Consider the following 19,241-nt stretch of genomic DNA (forward strand, 5'->3'; position numbering starts at 1 on the left):
TTTTTGCCCCTTTTTCTTTAACCTAATTTTTTTATCCTATATATAATTTTATCATATTTCACCACTGTCGTCGCCACCACCACCATCACCGCCGCCGCCACCACCACCTCAGCACCACCAACAGAACCACCACCACTGCCGCCACAACCGTCGCCGCCCCCACCACCACTGCCACAACCGTCATCGTCACCACCACCACTGCCGCCCCCACCATCACCACTACCACCCCACCACCACCACCACCGCGCACCGCCGCCGCCGCCACCACCACCATCACATTTTTTTGTAAGGGTATTTATGTCTTTTAAAACATATTTCATTTCTATTCCTTAAATCAACCAAACACTGTAATATAATTCCTAAAGTCTATTACTTCCGCGAACCAAACAATAGAATACAATTCCTATTATATTCCTTACATATTCCATTCCTTATGGAATAGCATTCCTATTAGCTCAAAATTCATTCCGTGAACCTAACGTGCTGTTTATGTCTCTAGCATGACTACTTGATGAAATGTGGAGATAAGTTGGGTCAATGGCTTATTGAATGTCTATAAATTGACTGATCTCACCATAAGTTAAGAAAATAATATATACTTAACAATTAAATAGAAAAAATTCAACCAAATAGTATCACATCAAAAAGTAAATATTCAAAGGGATGAGTAACATTACTCAAAACATACTAGTCAGATGACTAAAATTGAATCAAGCTTTACTTTTATCTTATTGTAAAATTTGTTTCATTGAGATTCACAATGTTTGTAAATGGCCAAAAATAGAAGCATTAGCACTAGGTTCAGATCAGAATAATATTTTTCCTATAATTGGTTGAAAAGAATGGCTAGCATTTCTACACATCAATGGGAAGGAATAAAAGAGGATAAAGATTATACAGGCGTGTGTGTCTTCATGTTCTGGTCTTTTCATCTGGGCGCCAAAATCCCTTCTTACCAACAAGGAACTGTTCTTGATGTATAGCTACTGACCAATGAAGCGATCGCAGAATTGGACTGAGCTTGTGAATCATATCCATGGTGTCTTGAACTACAAGAACGCCATTGGGTCTCAGTATTCTGTCCATCTCCACACTCAAATCTACTATGTCACATCTGAAAGAGAGAGAAATAATACAGGGAATAATTAGGCAAAGTTTGTGTCATGAAAGCATTATCGAGAAGCTATTTAGTAGAGTGTAATTGCATTTTGTTACCAACATAATTCTTTGGCATGTTAAATTACAGTGTTTGATTGCAATTTTCTCATTTTGTGAAATTAGAATTCATGTATCTCGTAAGAATTCTAATTTGGCACGGTGGGAAACGAAGAAAAAAAAAACAAATAAAAAACAAGAAAATGACTAAATTGTCTTTGATTATTATTAATTATTATTATTACACAAGGACATTTTAGTCTTTATATCACTCTTTCCATTCTCATTCCCAATCATTCTATTTCTCCCTACCAAACAATGTTATTTGAATTCCTACTTTATTCTTTTTTCACCAAATTACAATTCTTTTCTCCCTAAATCCTTCCTTCCAACCAAACGGGAGCTCTGAGTTCTTAAATTGAAATAGCGAAATGACCAAAATGTATTGGTTCAAGCAGAATGAGATTGAGTCAAGTTTGGACCCATGTTTATATAGTAATGCTCTTAAAAATGCTCCTCCCAAAAGAGACTGACCAAGACTTAACTGACTGGTTTAGTTTTACCTCGTAAGATATAAATATCAATACACTAAAAGAGAAATAGCGAGATAATCAAATGTACCTTTGGATCAATTTTCCCAATAGGAAACTGGCATGCAGAAGATCATATGTGCGAGGATAGGTATTGAAAGACTCGCACCAGTCATGGTACATGCCAATCAATCCTCTGTTGAAGATAATGGATAAAGTATCTGGACTGCTGATGGGAACAACATTCATTACCCATAGAGGCTGCCCGACTAGGGCTGCAGCAAACCTGTGATCATCACCACAAAATAGCTAGGTAACGCTATTAGCATAGAGTTATATATAAGTTATAAAAACTAATCTGACCAGCACTTTGTCTCTTTGAGCCGACTCAATGCAAACAGGGATTAGTCTAAGTATGATACAGGCTTACAGGGCCTCCTACCGTTAGGGTCCTACTCAGGACACCTCGTGGTCTGACCCAAAAAAAATAATAATAATAAGTTACTCTATATAAATTTGTCCCTTACCCTCCATAGCCAGCATTCATATCCATTACATTCCTAATGCTTGACCAATTTATTTGAAGGCCTCCTAGGTAAACATCTGAGACAAGTGAAGCCCAGTGTCTTGTGTCCCCATAGAAAGCTTCTTCACTCTCAGCGTCTTCTGGTAGGCTTGGAGGTATGCTGACGAGCCTTCTAGGCCACTCTTCAGGCCTTGTTACAAGCTGTGAAAGACAGTTGCCAAGACGGGCATACCTGGAACAGATCAGATCAGATGAATGATATGATGATGATTAGAGTTGAATGATGATCAGATGAAGCTAAGGGATAATGTGTTTCATATACCATGTGCTATTTGGCCTACTGCCCTGATCACAGAGAGGTGGGTTTTTCTCTCTACGCCCCACGTAACAGGAAGATGTAAGAGGTTTCTGATATATAATCAGCCCAACGTGGGCCCACTTGAAAAAGGTTTTCTTCACTACCTTCCAGCACAATGATTTAGTCACAGCCTCCGTTGCTGCATAAATTAATTTTTTTTAAAAAAAAAAAAAAAGGAGAAAACAAATCTTCAATGTGTTACCAGGCTCACTGAATGACTTCAAAATTAACTAAAGAAGTAAATAGTTAATTATGGATATAATCCTCTGACTATTACTAATTTCTAATTTTAGTCATACTTTTAAAACTATTAAATTTAGTCTTAGAATATTGTACTTTTCCAATTGTAATACACCATAAGCTTTTTTCTGAGTGAACCGTTAAAATTGAGGGTGAAATTAAGGTAGCCAGAATAAGGAAATTAAGACTTTGTTTCCCGCGTGTGAGAAATAATTAGCATAATAGTTAAGATTTTTCAATTTTACCTTCAATATTAACGACCGAGAAAAGCTAATAATGGATTACAATTAAAAAATGATTAAATACTTAAGGACTAAATTTGATAGTTTTAAACTTCAATGACTAAAATTAAAAATGAGTGATAGTCAGAGAGCTAAGTCCAGAATTAAATATTAAATAAAAACTAGAGACTTTTTTCACTTTTAAGTTTGTATGTAGAATTTGGCAAATGGCAATCTATTAAAAGAAGACAAAAAATGATGCTGAAAATGCAAGCATAAGTTTGCAGAAATCAAACTAACCTTTCCAGACTTTCTTATCCCTTGCTCCTTTTTGATAGACTGGAGTGGCAGACCAAATGAAAAACCCTCCAGGCTGAAGAATTCTGTTTAGTTCTATCAAAGGTTTTCCACCTACAGTTCAATTAATAAATATCCTAGTTATAACTTATAAGCCAAATGTTTTGTGTGAGATTGGATAGAAAGAAAGGTTACGTTGTAATTAGATGAAGTACTATATATACCATTGGCATGCCAGTGAACCCTGCATCGTGCGCAATGAATCAAATCATAAGCATTATCTGGAAATGGCAGCTTTTGGGTTCCAATGACCGAGAGTGTAGCAGGAATTCCACGCTCAAGTGCAAACTGTATTTGAGCGTCGTGCTCATCCTTGGGTGCAAATGACATAGTAATAACATTTTTGTCCAGCAAAAACCCACCAAAGCTAGCAACACCACACCCAACATCCAGGATCACCCTTGTGTGTTTTCCCCATTCAATTTCTGGTAATGTCTGGATCACCACACTACAGACCATCAGTACACATGCATAAAGGAGCAAATACAATCATTATGCTGTGGAACCGTGTCCATCTTGCAAGGTGGATACAGTTTTATGTTCATAATTACTGAACTATATGTTCATAATTATAAAGCTATATATTTATAATTTTTGAACTTCATATTCACAATTATTGAATCTCTATATTCATAATTATAGAACTATATGTTCATAATTATGTTCACAACTCTATGTTCATAATTATAGAACTATATGTTCATAATTTTTGAACTATATATTTATAATTATGAACAGTTTTAAAACCGTGTCCATCTGGGTTCCACAACATAATTTGCCAGAAAAATAACATAGATCACAAATCAACAGGGTAGATGTGATTATATGACTAGATAGAATATGTATGAGTTAATGTCATCTGGTCCTCTGAGTATAGTGCTTTTGCAACATTTAGTCATAAACTTTCAAGTTAATCGTTCATGGTCCTTCAACTTTTAAATTTTAGATAGTCGTGATCCTTCAACTTTCAAATGTTAACTATGGTCCTTTTGAAAGAATGACTTTGCCCGGTTAAAACTAATGGAAGGAACACTGTTAGTTAACATTTAAAAGTTGAAAGATTACGAATAATTAATTTGAAGTGTTTAGGATGTGACAAAATCACTATACTTGGAAGACCTCGAAAGAGGTTAACCCGAACAAGTATGCATACTACCTTCTCTATAGCTTCTATATAGAGGTTTGCCCCATCCTTGAATTGTGTACCACCGCCGGGGAATACAAAATAATCCCCAGATTTGATCACCCACTTCTGGTCCTTTTTGTAATCAACAAGCTTAGGATGAGGCACATTGTTATACCATATCTATGAACAGAACAAGAACAACAATAAGACAGAGCAATCTTCAGAAAATTAGCAAATCATAAAGATCCATCCACATGCATATAACAAACATTCTCCAGATAAGTATAATTCTACTACTAATGCTATTGTATGCCACACACACAAAACTGATATCATCGTTCAATGAGTTTATATGAGAGAGTTCAGTAACGAATCCATATAAAGAGGTTAGAATTGATTCCCACTTGAGCTCGCTCGGGAATCACACAATTAAGCTACGATTCTCACTGGAGATCATAATTTCAGCTCAAAAAGAGGATTATTGATTATATTCTACATACCAGTATTAAGAAAATAAAAAGTAAGAAGAAGAAAAATAAATCTTACCACCAAAAGATAGCAATCTCACCATTTCCCTGCTCTTGGGCCACGGAACCGGAATCCGATAACCCGTCGGAAGCGGAACCAAACACGTGAGAGGAGGGCGAGGACAATGCCTCTCTCGATGCTGCTTGTTCCTTCTGGACCTTAACGCCTTGATCGCCCTCCAATTATCAAGGCACGGAATATAATCAACCGCCACCGGGCCGTCACACCGCTTCCACCTAATCGACGCCGTTTCCACATCTCTATCATCGGCGACATGCGGAACCACATCGCTACCGCCCGATCGCCGCGACTTTGAAGGAGGTGACGAGGAAGAGGAATTGGAAGTGATAGGGTTTGGAGTGTAAGAGAGCGAGGTTTGTCCCTTGAGATTGAATTCCGGTTCGGGTTCGGCTTCGGATTCGGCGATGTAGAATGCGTATTTCTGAGAGGTGCCGGAGATGAGAAGGAAGGTGAAGATGAGGAGCAGGAGGAGGGCGAGAGAGAAGATGAAAGGGAGCTTTCGTTCTTTCAAGAGGTCTCGAACTGTGGATGATGAAACCGCCATTTCTGGATCAAAACTGATTTTTTGAGCTCATTCCCCACTCTGCCTTTGCCTCTGCGAGTAGGTTTGCTGTTAGCCTCTCTCTGTAACTGTACGAGATAGTGGGAGAGAGATATCTGGGAGAAATTTGAAAAGTCGTTAGAAAATGAAACACAGCGGGGCCCGCTTGGGAATTTTTTTTAATATATGCATTTCTAATATTAGTGGGTTCCTTTTTCAATAAATAAATAAATTAGTGCATTCCTACTTTCCGTTAGTAAAATGTACCATCATTATATTATGGTTTATGTTTCACACAAATCATTAATATACATGTTTATTATGTTTATTTTTCATATATTGAAGATTTATTTTTAATATATTAAATATTTATTTTTTTAAAATTTTATTTTTAATATACTGTAAATTTATTTTTAAACATATTATCTAAAAATAAAATTTAATATACTAAAATACATATTTATCATGATTTACATTGTAATGTGAATTATAGTCCACGCTTGGCAATTTAATTTTTGTAAAATGTCAACATTACTTCCAAAATTATGTGATATTTCCGGCATAATTAATAATTATTTTGTAAATAAAATAATGAATATTCAAACTTTTACTTTCATGAAATTGTTGAAATTTAATTATTTTTAAAATTATAGAAAAAATTACACTTTTTTTTTTTTGAAGTGACACTATTAAGAATGTGCACAGAATAAACCCGCCTTGTGAGGATCATAAGTAGGTAAATCAAGCCTAGATTGTCCAGAGTTTATTGGATCAAACCAAGAAGGCTGATTGTCCAGAGTTTATTGGATCAAACCAAGAAGGCTAAAATTCGAACTCGTGTGGTTACAAATTTATATCATTAGCCAACTTGGCTAAAATTACCCTAAAAATTTACACTTTTGATGATATAAAACAAGTATAATTATTTGTACATAATATTTGATATCCTCACTCTTACTCGGAAAAAAAATTAGATAAAGACTGAACCGCACCTATAGAGTTCGACACTTAATCGAAGAAAAACCTAACATGTCGTCATTGTCGTGCACATACAAGAAGAACCTTAGCTAATTAAGCTAGCACAAGGATGTTAGTCTTAAGCAAGAGTAAAAGCCTCTTAACATTAGGTCCGAGAATCAATCTCTACCTACTACCAAAAAGAAACCAATGATATCCCAACTTGGAACCAACCATCTGCAGATATGTTCAAACTAAGAAGCCGTAAAGGAACGCAATGAAGCTGCCAACAACAATAGAAATACAAACAGCGGTAGAATGTTCAATAATTTTAGTAAAAGAAATTTGGAAAACTACTCAATGTGAACATGCTTTGTTAATTAGCAAAAATAGCCTAGTAAAACTCAAGATTTTGGTTTGTATACATCCCACTCAAATGCTTGATAAGAAAAAAAGGGTAGAGGGTGTGGAGAGAGCAGCATCAATATGAAAAGTTCATCTCATGAGCTTGCTTGCATATGAAGAGCATCTTCACTCTGTTATACCATGTCCCGTGTTTTCTACATCAATTTCTCCCATACCCGTATCTTCCTCCTCTTCGCTATCTTCATCACCGCTGACCTCCTCGTTCGCTTGTCCTAGCTTAGCCATTTGCTCAGCAAGTAATTTATCCTCTCTTTCACTCACCTGCCATTGGGAAGACATCGGATTAGATTCAATTGACAAAAGCAAACAAAATGTTAAACCACAGCAATCTCAAAATCCCTGATTAAAGCCAGTAAAATGATTATGGTGAAAATGACAACAAAAAGCAGAAAAGGATAGTTACTCACCGCTCTTGGCGCTTCCTTGACAGTGAGTTTTCCCTTGTGACGTTCTATTTCCTCGGTGCAAGCAGCAATTGCTTTGTCAAGGATTGCAATGCCTTGCTCCTGGAGAAAGAAATGAAACACAATTTGCACTCAAATACTTAGACATTGGTAGGAGCTAAAGAACTACCAAATGCACATATAACATCAGTAAATCCAAATTAGATATATTTTGAATGAACTGGCTTTAAAATGTAGATACAAATCATTTCATGATTAGTAATTTAAAAATTAACCTGATATACCAACAGAGGCGAATAGTATGTGTTTGTATATAAATGAAGGGGTATGATTAAAAAAGAAGGGAGGAATCATTTTTAGCAAGACAGAAACTGTTGCAGAATACAAGGCAACATAGGTACTCCAGTGATTGACTTCACTATATATAAATGTTATTATTGGAATTTTCTACAATCCTTAGGTGCCTTTCACTAAAGATGGAAAGGGAGGGGCATTTTTTGGTAACCAAAATGCCCCTGCCCTTCCCATTTTTGGAAAAAGGCACCAAAAGCAAATACATTGTAGAAATTCCCTACTTCGTCAGTATGAAAAAAACTCTATTGCCTCTTACTCCCATGCCTTTTTGCTAAAAAAGGAAATAGAGGGACATTTTTGTCACACCACTTTTTCCTTCTTTTCCCAGTTGATATGACCAAAATGCTACTGTCCTTTTTTTTAAAGGAGGAATGGGAGTAGATGGCATTGAAGATTTTTCCCTGTGAGTGTTTAAGGGGTATGATTAAAATATGGAAGCAACATTCTTCAGCAAGACAAACTGCTGCAGAAAACAAGGAAACAAAGGTGACCGGTACTTGGGTGAATTGACTCTAGTGTAAAAGAGCAATATTTTAAAATAAGGAAGCATGGTGCATAGTTATGTATATACACATCTATTGCCTTGACTAGTCTAAAAAAATGATAAAGCTATGTCTTCAGCAACTACTTGTATTGGGAAAGCCAATCAAGGCCAGGTTATTGAACCAAATAGTTGTCAGGAACAATTTTCCTCCATTTCTGTATTTCCCCTTCAAATTATAAAAGATTCATTCAAATGATAAACTAAGTAGTATGCCAAGCAATGACTAAGTATAAAACCTGAGTACCTTATCAAGCGTCTGAGTGTTAAGAACATATGCTGGAGGAGCAACAAGTTTAATTTTAACTGGGCAATCCTTATTACCAGCAGCTTCAGCTTTCCGCATTGCATCCTGTATTGAAAAATATGTAATAAGCGTTCCATACTTGTTCAAATGACACCATGCATTGATTTTGGAAATCTAAAACATTTGGTTAAAGTCAAAAGATAATCGCATGGCAACAGGAATACAAACAGACAAACAGTAAAACCTTAATGTGAAGAACACCATCAAACTGAAAACATTTCATCTCAATATCTGCGCGAATCTTCAAAGGCTGTGGGGTCATTCTTCTCCTAATATTTTTTACCAAAGAATCTTTAACATCTTCTGTTAGTGCAGGAACCACTTTAGTTACCTACAAAGAGCACTTGGATGTCATTTTCAATCAATGGAAAAAGGTAGAAATATGAGCATAACAAAAGCCAAGATTACCTCCTGACCATCAGGACCAACTTCTTTAACTTCACGAGTGAGGGAATTAAGAACAGAATCTGGATCATTAACAACTAGTTTGAATGCCTGGGAGCCAATAGAGAAGTATATAAGTGACAAACCTTTGTTAACCAAAACATAGAAAAGAGTGCTTTTGGAAATTAAAGCAAATTCTAACCTCAAAAGCATGTCCATATTTTCTGTATAGAGGCCAACCAACATGAATGTAAAGATCCTGCATTAATTAGTTTAATTGGTGTAAGATGCAAATGCAGAAATGAATTTATGCAAGCATACAACATTCAGAAATCAGAAAGGCTTGAGCAAAATCAATGACATATTGAAGATTTGAAGGTTACAATACAGGCCTCAGAACTAGATAATGCACAAGGAGCAGCAATTGTATTCAACTGAGTCAGAAATGTATCAGGCCAAATTTCACACACATCAATCAATAGAGCTTAATACTTATTAAGAGTGCTTCGAAATCATTATATAATTTGACATCCCACAAACCAGTCTCCATCCGCAAACAGAAATGAAAAATAACAAAAAAGGTAAAAGCCAAACAAGCCTGTCTGTTATGCAAACTGTTCAAAAACCCTGACCCCTGCCCAGCAAAAGGATGAGCTTCCTCAGCTGAGAATCAAGTTATGTCTGACAAAGCTAAGTTGCCTGTAATTGACTAAATGTACATCAAAACCTAGGAGCCAGTAGTCTTAACTTTTAAACACTGCAATAAAAATGATGCCTATAATATTACAAGCTAGAGAACTTCTAAGTGGGAACTTGCAATGTATCCAGAAAGGATGTGAGAGTTTCTTTGTTGGACCAAGTCACTAAACTATCTAATTGTTCTACCTACAGAAGTAATTACCACTACAATTACTTGCAGATCACTAATTACTTACAGGAATCGACACCCAATCCAATCCCATTTCTAACCTTCTAGCTTAAAATGCAAAATGTACACTACATAGAAACCATAGCCTACCAAGTTAATGAACTCTAACAAGGTTTGGGATTGTTTCAACAAAGATACTAGCAATGCTTCAATATTTGCATTCAAGCAACATTTACACTACATAATTTAAATCTCCAAATAAGAAGGCAATAAAATATCAAATAATTACACATATTCGATTTAAGTTCCTTCACATTTCAATCACTATCAAAGCCCAGGAAACTCAAATTACGGCTGGAAAAACTAGGTAAGTCACCACACCACCAGCGTCCAATCAACATTTCAAAAAAAAAAAAAAAAAAAAAAAAAAAAAAAAGGTAATCCTAGAAATTAGCTGACCTCGAGATCGATATTCATGGTCTCGGCAACGTGGCGCATGATAGAATGGACGAGCTTGCTCTTGTTGTACCTCTCTTCACAGGCCTGAATGTCCTCCTCGGAGACTCTCCGCTTGCTGAGATCGATGTACCCCTTCTCCTTGTCGACACGAAGGACCATGACGGGCTCGATCCGGCCGACCTTGATTAAGCTGCTGATGCTCCGTATCCGGCGGCGAGAGAGCTCGGAGAAGAGGATCATTCCCTCGATGTTGTTGTATTCCAGGAGTGAGACGTACGCGCCGCTGTCGGCCATGCTCTTAACCTGTATCATCACGGCTTGGTCCACTTCCGGGTACTTGGCTTCGTACATCCGGCACTCTAAGTTCGGACCGCCCGTCGCCATGGCTTGGATTGTGAGTCAGAGTGCGCTAGGGTTTCTGTGTTGGGGGGTTTCGAGATGACCGAGGAGAAGTGAGGAGAGATTATGCTCTGTTGTTTGCACTCGCGGTCACGTAAACGTCAAAATATATATATTAAAAGAAAAGATACTGCGTAAAGCTATCAAAATAGAGTTCTGCTATTTCTCATTTTAAAGGTTGGGAAAAATGAAAATGAAAATGATAATGATATATATGCTTCTATAGAGTATATACTAGTTTTTTAGGCACATGGTAGCATAATGTCCAATATTTATGGAAGATTATATAGGAAATATTTATACATATTTAATTGAATGTTGAATTTTTTTATTTAAATTGGTAATTCAAAATACATAAATGCAAGATAATATATGAGAGATGGATTATAATTATCACTAAAATAAACTAGTATCTTCACTCGTGCGTTGCACGGAATGAAATTGTTATAATATTTTAAAAATATTTGGATCGATATACAATTATATAAACTATAACAACGAATATTATTGTAACACTCCCCATTTTTCAAAACCAAATTTTCTTTACAATAACTCTTTTTCTCAATTCAAAATTCATTAATACTGTAGCGGAAACATTAACTAACCAAAATAAATGGGTGTTACCGCCACACTTAGGCAACCAACAACCTAAATGCTAAGGCTAAATTTTACAACAAACTAATACTTCAATTACTAACTATAACATTTAGGAATAAGGGTCAAATAGGCCATCGAACTGCACACAATAAAACAATTAGGCCACTGAACTTAAAAAACCAACAATTGGGTCCCTAAACTAATCAATTTCAAACAATTCTTTCAATTAGAAGGTTTCCAACAGGTCATCCTTCCAAATTAATTATTTTTTAAATTTTAAAAATTAATTATTTAAATTTAAAAAAAAAAAAAAAAAAAAAAAAAAAAAAAAAAAAAAAAACTGGTTCCAGCTCCAGCTGGATTCCAGTTTTTTTTTTTTAATTTAATTTAAAAATAATTAATTTTTAAAATTTATATTTTAAAAAAATAATTAATTTGGGAGATGACCTGTTGACCTGTTAGAAACCTTCAAATTGGAAGAATTGTTTGAAATTGATTAGTTTAGGGACCTAATTGTTGATTTTTTAAGTTCAATGGCCTAATTGTTTTATCGTGTGCAGTTCGATGGCCTATTTGACCCTTATTCCTAACATTTATTATCTTCTTCTTCTAACGCGCTCAAGCTTCATAAATCCCTATTCACATTTTTTTCAAGAAACACATAACAAACAGTGGGGATTAGCAAAACATGCTAAGTAAGGGTTACTTTGCCCAGAAACAAAATTTAAAATAAAAATAAGGTACATTACTTTCAAAAATAACTTTTCTTTCAAAATCACTTACAAAACCTTCTTCATTTCATCAACAACCAATAACCACATCAAAATGTACCTTTAAATATTTAATTCATTTTCCACATACAAATAATCATTTTGGAAGAACATCACCACAATAATAATTAGTCACAAGGCTTACTTAAGAACCGACATATGCTTTTAAAATATCTGATTTTTTTTCAAGTAAATACAACTTTTTATGGAAAATCACCAATCACATAAATGGGCACGAAATCCCATATCCGGTAACATAAATAGGCATAAGATCCCATAGCCAATATAAATAGACATAAAATCCCATAGCCAATATAAATGGACATAAAATCTCATAGCCAATATAAATGGACATAAAATCTCATAGCCAATATAAATGGGCATAAAATCTCATAGCCAATGTAAATGGGTATAAAGTCTCATAGCCAATATAAATGGGTATAAAATCCCATAGCCAATATAAATGGGCATCAAATCCCATAGCCAATATAAATGGGCATCAAATCCCATAGCTAAAATAAATGGGTATAAAACCTCATAGCAAATATAAATGGGTATACAATCCCATAGCCAATATAAATGTGTATACAATCCCATAGCCAATATAAATGGGTATACAATCCCATAGCCAATATAAATGGGTATAAAATCGCATAGTCAATATAAATGAGTATAAAATCGCATAACCAATATAAATGGGCATAAAGTCCCATAGCCAATATAAATGGGTATACAATCTCATAGCCAACATAAATGGGTATAAATCCCATAACCAATATAAATAGGCATAAAATCCCATAGCCAATATAAATGGGTATACAATCCCATAGCCAATTACACAACATTATACCGCCACAATAGGTTTCACATCAACACCAACAACACCAACAACACCAACAACAACATAGATGTTTTACATCACAATTTAAACAATTAAACTCAACGTTGCACTTTTACTAACTATTTAAATTCTTTTATTCATATATAAAATACACACACGATAATTATAGAAGAATACTATTATTATATGTTAATAAAATAATAAATTTTCTTTATAAAAGTACATACTACATTTCAAATAAAATAAAATATAATAATAATAATAATAATAATAAATAAATAATAATTTTTTTATACAATTATCATACAAATATATATATATATATATATATATATATATATATATATATATATGTGTGTGTGTGTGTGTGTGTGTGTGTGTGTGTATGTGTGTGTGTGTACATAATATCTATCATAGATGAAATTCATATAACTAAACCAACCAACAAAAATCACATTCTTATGCATTTCCAACGAATTCATAGCATCAAAATTTCCAGTTATCAGGAATCATTTGGTTCCATGACTTTCAAGTTTCAACCAATCAAAAATCCACACTTTTCTTTTAAAATGAAAATAATGGGCAAAGTATAATAAAAATTAAAAACAACCACTTACTTTTGGCTTCTTTACTAAATCTTTCTCTAGACCAATTATGCACTCAAAAGCTCCTCTTTAGTTCTGAAGACATCTTGACCCTTGAAGAGAACGATGGTATTTTTTTTTAAGGCAAATGCCGAAATGAGGAAGAAAAAGGAAGATAGGGAATACTTTTTTTTTTCTTCTTGTGTGTTATTCGGACAAGTGAATGGAAAAGAAGGGGAGAGGATCTTTTTATCTCCGTCTCTTTTATAGTTCAAAATACATACCCCTCATAACCAAAATATTATATATTATATTCTTATTTATAACGACACAAAATAGTAGATATTAAATTTTCTAATGGTTCAATCGGAATGGCTCAATCAGAAAAGAAGTGATAATTCATAAAGGTAAGAATTTCAAATTTTAGAAAGGCTAGAAAAGCCGGGTATCACAATTATATAGTGCAATTGATGAAATGAATTGAATCGATTATGTTTTCTAATGTTATCCTTGTTTGAATTTGAGCAAATAATAGCCCAATTACCCGTAGGATGTAGGGGTAAAAAATTTTATTATATATTTAGATAATAAAATTAAAGATAAAATTATAAACAATTCTAATATTTGAAAGTGTACATTTATTTCATTATAAGATTAGTGCAAAAGTATCACTCAATTAATTGAATAATATATGATTCGTTTGTCTACAATTATCTTTAAAAATCAATATGTAATATGATTTATGTAATTATATTATTACTAAAATAAATATGGGAAAAAAGAATAAAATAATTTAATTATAATTATTATAAAAATAAATCCACCAACCCATGTTTAGCTTAATTACCCTAATAATTATTAGGCAATTATACTAATATTTGTTATAATTATTATACTTATGGCCATTAAAATGTAAAGACTCTTCGTTTGTTTTTCATTGATTACATTATTTATGTTATGTTGCAGGGTTGTATGAACCATTATGTAAATGTGTGAAAGCTAAATGATACAAACACACATTGTGGTGCCCAACATTTGTTCTTATTCTTCTTCTTCTTTTCTCTCTTTACGTATACAAACATACATATACATACGCAATTCCGGGTGTATAACCGTGCAAGCATCACGCGAGAACCAACGAGTTGATAGGCCGAAACATAACACGTTATCAGCACGAATCGCCAACATACTCCCCGGTGAACGGCAATAGTTAATTAGTAATGAACAACCATTGTTCGAGAAGTAACCCTGAAGATCTTACAACATTGCAAAATCGTTGTCCACACAATGGAGCATGAACCAACATTGTGCTTGGTGGATAGTGCAACCACGTATACTATCCTTACGGATAGGAGGTTTTTCCGTACCTTGAACAAATCAAGAAGTAATATTACTACCATTTCTAATGATCAGGTACAAATAGTGGGCTCCGGAAGAGCATCTATCATCCTCCATAAGGGTACAAAGCTATTGATTGAAAATGTTTTGTTGTACCCTCAATCTAAACGAACCTTGCTGAGTTTCAAGGATATTCGTTTAAATGGTTTCCATATTGAAACCAAGACTAAGAACAATGAGGAGTTCTTAATCATGACTCAGTTGATCACTGGTCAAAAGCGAGAGGTTGAGGAACTTGCATCCTTTATCTTCTGGGTTATATTATACCAATATACAACCCAATGATTCATTTGTTGCACTAACCATGAAACTCAAAAATTCACATTCTTTTCAATTGTGCCATGACTGTCTAGGTCATCCTGGGCAGAATATGATGGGTCGGATCATATCTAATTCTGCTGGACATAACCTGTCGATATCTCAGGTACTTTCGCCAAATATGTTTACATGTGTTGCTTGTGCGAAAGGTAAATATATTGTACGCCTGTTGCGTACTAAAGTTGGACATGGATCGCCTAGTTTTCTGCAGAGATTGCAGGGCGACATTTGTGGACTTATTAGTCCACCTTCTTGGCCATTTAGATATTTTATGGTCCTGATTGATACTTCCACTCGTTGGTCCCATGTTAGTATACTATCCACGAGGAACAAAGCTTTCGCTAAATTTGTTGCGAAAATTATTGAGTTGAATGCCCAATTCCCAGATTATCCCATTAAATCAATAAGAATGGATAATGCTGGAGAATTCACGTCAACGGCTTTCAATGATTATTGTATGGCCTTGGGCATCAAAGTGGAGCATCCTGTACCTTATGTCCATACTCAGAATGGCTTGGCTGAGTCTCTGATTAAGCGTATTAAATTAATCGCTAGACCATTATTGCAGAAGTCCGATTTACCGATTTCATGTTGGGGCCATGCAGTATTACATGCTACAGCTTTAATACAAATCCGACCCAGTGCATATCATGATTATTCCCCCTTGCAACTACTACGTGGTGTATAACCTAACATTTCCCATATGCATGTATTTGGGTGTGCAGTCTATACCCCCATACCACCTACAAACCGTACCTCCCTGGGCCCGCAGCGAAAACTAGGTATATATGTTGGTTATGAATCTCCTTCCATCATTAAATACCTAGAGCCCATGACAGGAGATCAGTTTACCGCGAGGTACGCTGACTGCATTTTTTATGAAGATCATTTCCCGGCATTAGGGGGAGATAAAAGACCTTATTTAACGAAATGCCGAGAAATTTCATGGGATGAAAATGATATTCAGTACCTAGACCCACGTACTAGTCAAACTGAACTAGAAGTTCAGAAAAGTATTAATTTGCAAAATTTAGCAAATAATCTGCCAGATATTTTTGCTGATAACAGAGGAGTGACCAGGTCCCATATCCCTGCTGTGAATGCTCCTTCGAGAGTTGAAGTCCCCGAGGGACCAAGTATGCACACTGACACTGTAACACCCTACTTTTCTATCTCTTAATCACAATACTAAATCAACATTAACATAAACTAAGCAGCGGAATTTATAACTAAAAAGATAACTAGTGGGAATGTCACCGCCACAACCACCACTCCGTGGTGATTGCACAGGCTAAGGGGTAGAACTAGAAATAAAATAAATATCTGATATCCAAATTAAATACTGAAAAACATAAGGGGAAAAGTCACCCCAAAATTCTACATCCTCGAAAGTCTACAAATCAACATAAGTCTAGAATCTGGAAACAAAGTCATCAACATAACTAGAGTTTAGACATCTCAACTACGAGACTAATCTAACTCGATCTCTTCTCACTGCTAAGTATAACCACACTCAACCCTGTAAAGCATTATAGCATATACTTTGAAAACATTTGATTTCTCTTGTAAACACAAACTCATCTCAAATCATCTTTAGATCTATCACATGCTTTCTAGATGCTTGCAACCTATAATATCAACTGGCATGCTTATATATAAGACTGAACACTTAGATACTTCAACATATAAACCTCTCAATTAATTTAACAAGCAACTCATGCTCACAGGTAGAATCATGCTAATAAACCATATAACAGGAATTCTCATGCTCTCACATTCTCATCACATAAACTTGATATACAAGTCTGCAAATATAACAAAACAATCATGTTCGATGAACAATCTTAAATCAACATTCTCATTATGTAATCTCATGCGATACTCTACTCAAATGCAATCTCGTGCAATACAATACATCATACTGATATGCAATCTTGTGCAATACTATACTCATACTCATATGCAGTCTCGTGCAATACTTTACTCATACTCATATGCAATCTCGTGCAATACTATAGTCATACTCATATGCAATCTCGTGCAATACTATAATCATACTCATATGCAATCTCGTACAATACTATAATCATACTCATATGCAATCTCGTGCAATACTACAATCATACTCATATGCAATCTCGTGCAATACTATATATATATATATATATATATATATATATATATATATATATATATATATACACACACACTCATACATTCTTTATAAAAATAAAGTACGTTATGTGGAGGTCTCTTTCTTACTTTCTTTCTTACTTTTGAGTCTCTCTTGCCTCGCTTTCTTTCTCTTGAGTCTCTCTTGACTCACTTTCTTTCTTTTGAGTCTCTCTTGACTCGCTTTCTTTCTCTTGAGTCTCTCTTGACTCACTTTCTTTCTTTTACTCGTAGACGGCTTAGGGTTTCACCGAAACATGAATTACCCCATCGGGAGCGGCATAAATCCGACCCAATATCTCCTACCGTCGACGAAACCAATCTCGTGGTTCTCTCTCTGTGAAATCAGGTATCGAACTATTAGTGTGCACACCCCCTAACCAGGATTCTAAGCCTGGCGAGCAGTTTCCAACCTCGTAACGTGGGAATACGCCGCGTTACATATACTGGGACCGCAATGTCCATAAATATCTTCTGAGAAGACATAGTCCAAACGGTATCCTCCAAAACCTCACCAATATAGATAATACATAAATATATCTCTCATGCATCAATCTCATACATGCAACAACTCTACTACTTCTCAATGCATCAAAGAGTGATATACCACATGCTTATGGTTTTTGAAAATATTACTTGGGCTCACGTTGGCCCCTTATGTATTTTTGAAATATGACATATGTGAGATGTTAAATACTCTATAACATGCTTCTAAACCATGTATAAAATAACATGAAATACTCAAGAATATAATATCATGCTCGGTTTGCAACATAGCAAATTCTATACATTCTATCAACAAAATATGTTACATTTCTCATTGATCAAATATCACAATCTAGTCATGCTTTCATAATAAATCATATTCTCAAAGGATCATGCTTCTCTACTCAATACAAAAATATCATCAGATCACATAGTCAAGTTTTTCTCATACACAGTGAACTAACAAATATAAGAACTGTGTAGCAATTCTTCAATAAATCCTTCATATCATACTCATTTTTTATCCAAATTCAACGAAATCAATGCCAAAACGTGCGTCAAGACGATACCGAAGAGCCGAGCCACAAGGGCCCATAACACTTGGCCCGAAACGACACGTAGCTGAGCCACAAGGGCCCGGCCACTGCACAGATTCTTCTCAGATCACTACTCATGGACCTGGGGCGGGACTCCTCAAGAGTCGCCCCATGTGCCCCGTTACACCATCGGGTCTAGGCGGCGGCCCTCGTCTAGGGTCGTGCCCTAGACCCGTGTAACCCCAGCTCTAGCCGGCGGCTAGGGCCGCTGGTCTGATCTGGTGCACTCTATGTGTGCACCAGATGACATTTTCATCTGCAAACTCAAACCAAACAAGTTCAAAACATTCACAACAACTCAAAGACAAATACTAGATCACTTCTAAGCATAAACACAACAAAATCTCATAATTTCTACTCATTTTTACTCAATAATAACAAGGCTTCACAGAGCCAAAATTCAAGAAGGAATCCATGGGGTTATACCTCTTGTAGTTTCTTCTTCTAGCTTGGATCTCTTCTTCCTCCCAACCTAGCTAGCACCTCCTTCACCACCTAAACTTCCCAAACAAACCATACAACCTTAGCCTAGAACCTTAGAGGACGGATGAAACTAGAAGAGAAAATGAAAGCTAGGATTGAAAGGGGAAGAAGATGAACTTACTGTGTTGTTTTTCCCTTTCTACTTGGCAGACAAATGTTTGGAGAGGCAAAGAAAGAGATCAGGAAACCAACAATGGAATAGTGAAGTTTATATAGAGTCCAAAACCCTAGGTAGAAAGCAAATGATTGGATGAGGGCAAAATGGTAAAAGCTTGGCATAGATGATGTTCTCAG

General features: G+C 35.3%; 2 protein-coding genes across 2 annotated transcripts; both read right to left on the reverse strand.

Annotated features, from left to right (window-relative positions):
- Positions 1–732: 732 nt before the first annotated feature.
- LOC109154990 (probable methyltransferase PMT23) lies at positions 733–5,679 on the reverse strand. Its single transcript, XM_019302727.1, has 8 exons — positions 5,082–5,679; positions 4,544–4,693; positions 3,552–3,822; positions 3,331–3,441; positions 2,534–2,708; positions 2,213–2,443; positions 1,777–1,971; positions 733–1,114 (listed from the first exon to the last, which is right to left on the reverse strand). The coding sequence occupies exons 1-8, from the start codon at positions 5,604–5,606 to the stop codon at positions 913–915; spliced, it is 1,860 nt and encodes a 619-aa protein (XP_019158272.1). The 5' UTR covers positions 5,607–5,679; the 3' UTR covers positions 733–912.
- Positions 5,680–6,838: 1,159 nt separating this feature from the next.
- On the reverse strand, positions 6,839–10,802 carry LOC109154991 (eukaryotic translation initiation factor 2 subunit alpha homolog). Its single transcript, XM_019302728.1, has 7 exons — positions 10,304–10,802; positions 9,179–9,235; positions 9,001–9,087; positions 8,777–8,923; positions 8,533–8,637; positions 7,394–7,492; positions 6,839–7,247 (listed from the first exon to the last, which is right to left on the reverse strand). Exons 1-7 carry the CDS (start codon positions 10,685–10,687, stop codon positions 7,092–7,094), a joined length of 1,035 nt encoding a protein of 344 aa, XP_019158273.1. The 5' UTR covers positions 10,688–10,802; the 3' UTR covers positions 6,839–7,091.
- Positions 10,803–19,241: the final 8,439 nt, after the last annotated feature.

The sequence above is a fragment of the Ipomoea nil genome, unplaced genomic scaffold, assembly GCF_001879475.1.
Source record: "Ipomoea nil cultivar Tokyo-kokei standard unplaced genomic scaffold, Asagao_1.1 scaffold2662, whole genome shotgun sequence".
NCBI classification, from domain to species: domain Eukaryota; kingdom Viridiplantae; phylum Streptophyta; class Magnoliopsida; order Solanales; family Convolvulaceae; genus Ipomoea; species Ipomoea nil.

Bases quoted from the DNA above. Each gene is read 5' to 3' on its own strand.
- LOC109154991 (XM_019302728.1), bottom strand. From the start codon at position 10,687: ATGGCGACGGGCGGTCCGAACTTAGAGTGCCGGATGTACGAAGCCAAG. The intron at 8,924-9,000 runs GTAATCTTGGCT...TGCTCTTTGTAG, and splicing joins TTGGTCCTGATGGTCAGGAG to GTAACTAAAGTGGTTCCTGC. The intron at 8,638-8,776 runs GTTTTACTGTTT...TTTTCAATACAG, and splicing joins ATGGTGTTCTTCACATTAAG to GATGCAATGCGGAAAGCTGA.
- LOC109154990 (XM_019302727.1), bottom strand. From the start codon at position 5,606: ATGGCGGTTTCATCATCCACAGTTCGAGACCTCTTGAAAGAACGAAAG. The intron at 3,442-3,551 runs GTATATATAGTA...ATTGAACTGTAG, and splicing joins GGTTCACTGGCATGCCAATG to GTGGAAAACCTTTGATAGAA. The intron at 1,972-2,212 runs GTAAGGGACAAA...TGATGATCACAG, and splicing joins ATGAATGCTGGCTATGGAGG to GTTTGCTGCAGCCCTAGTCG.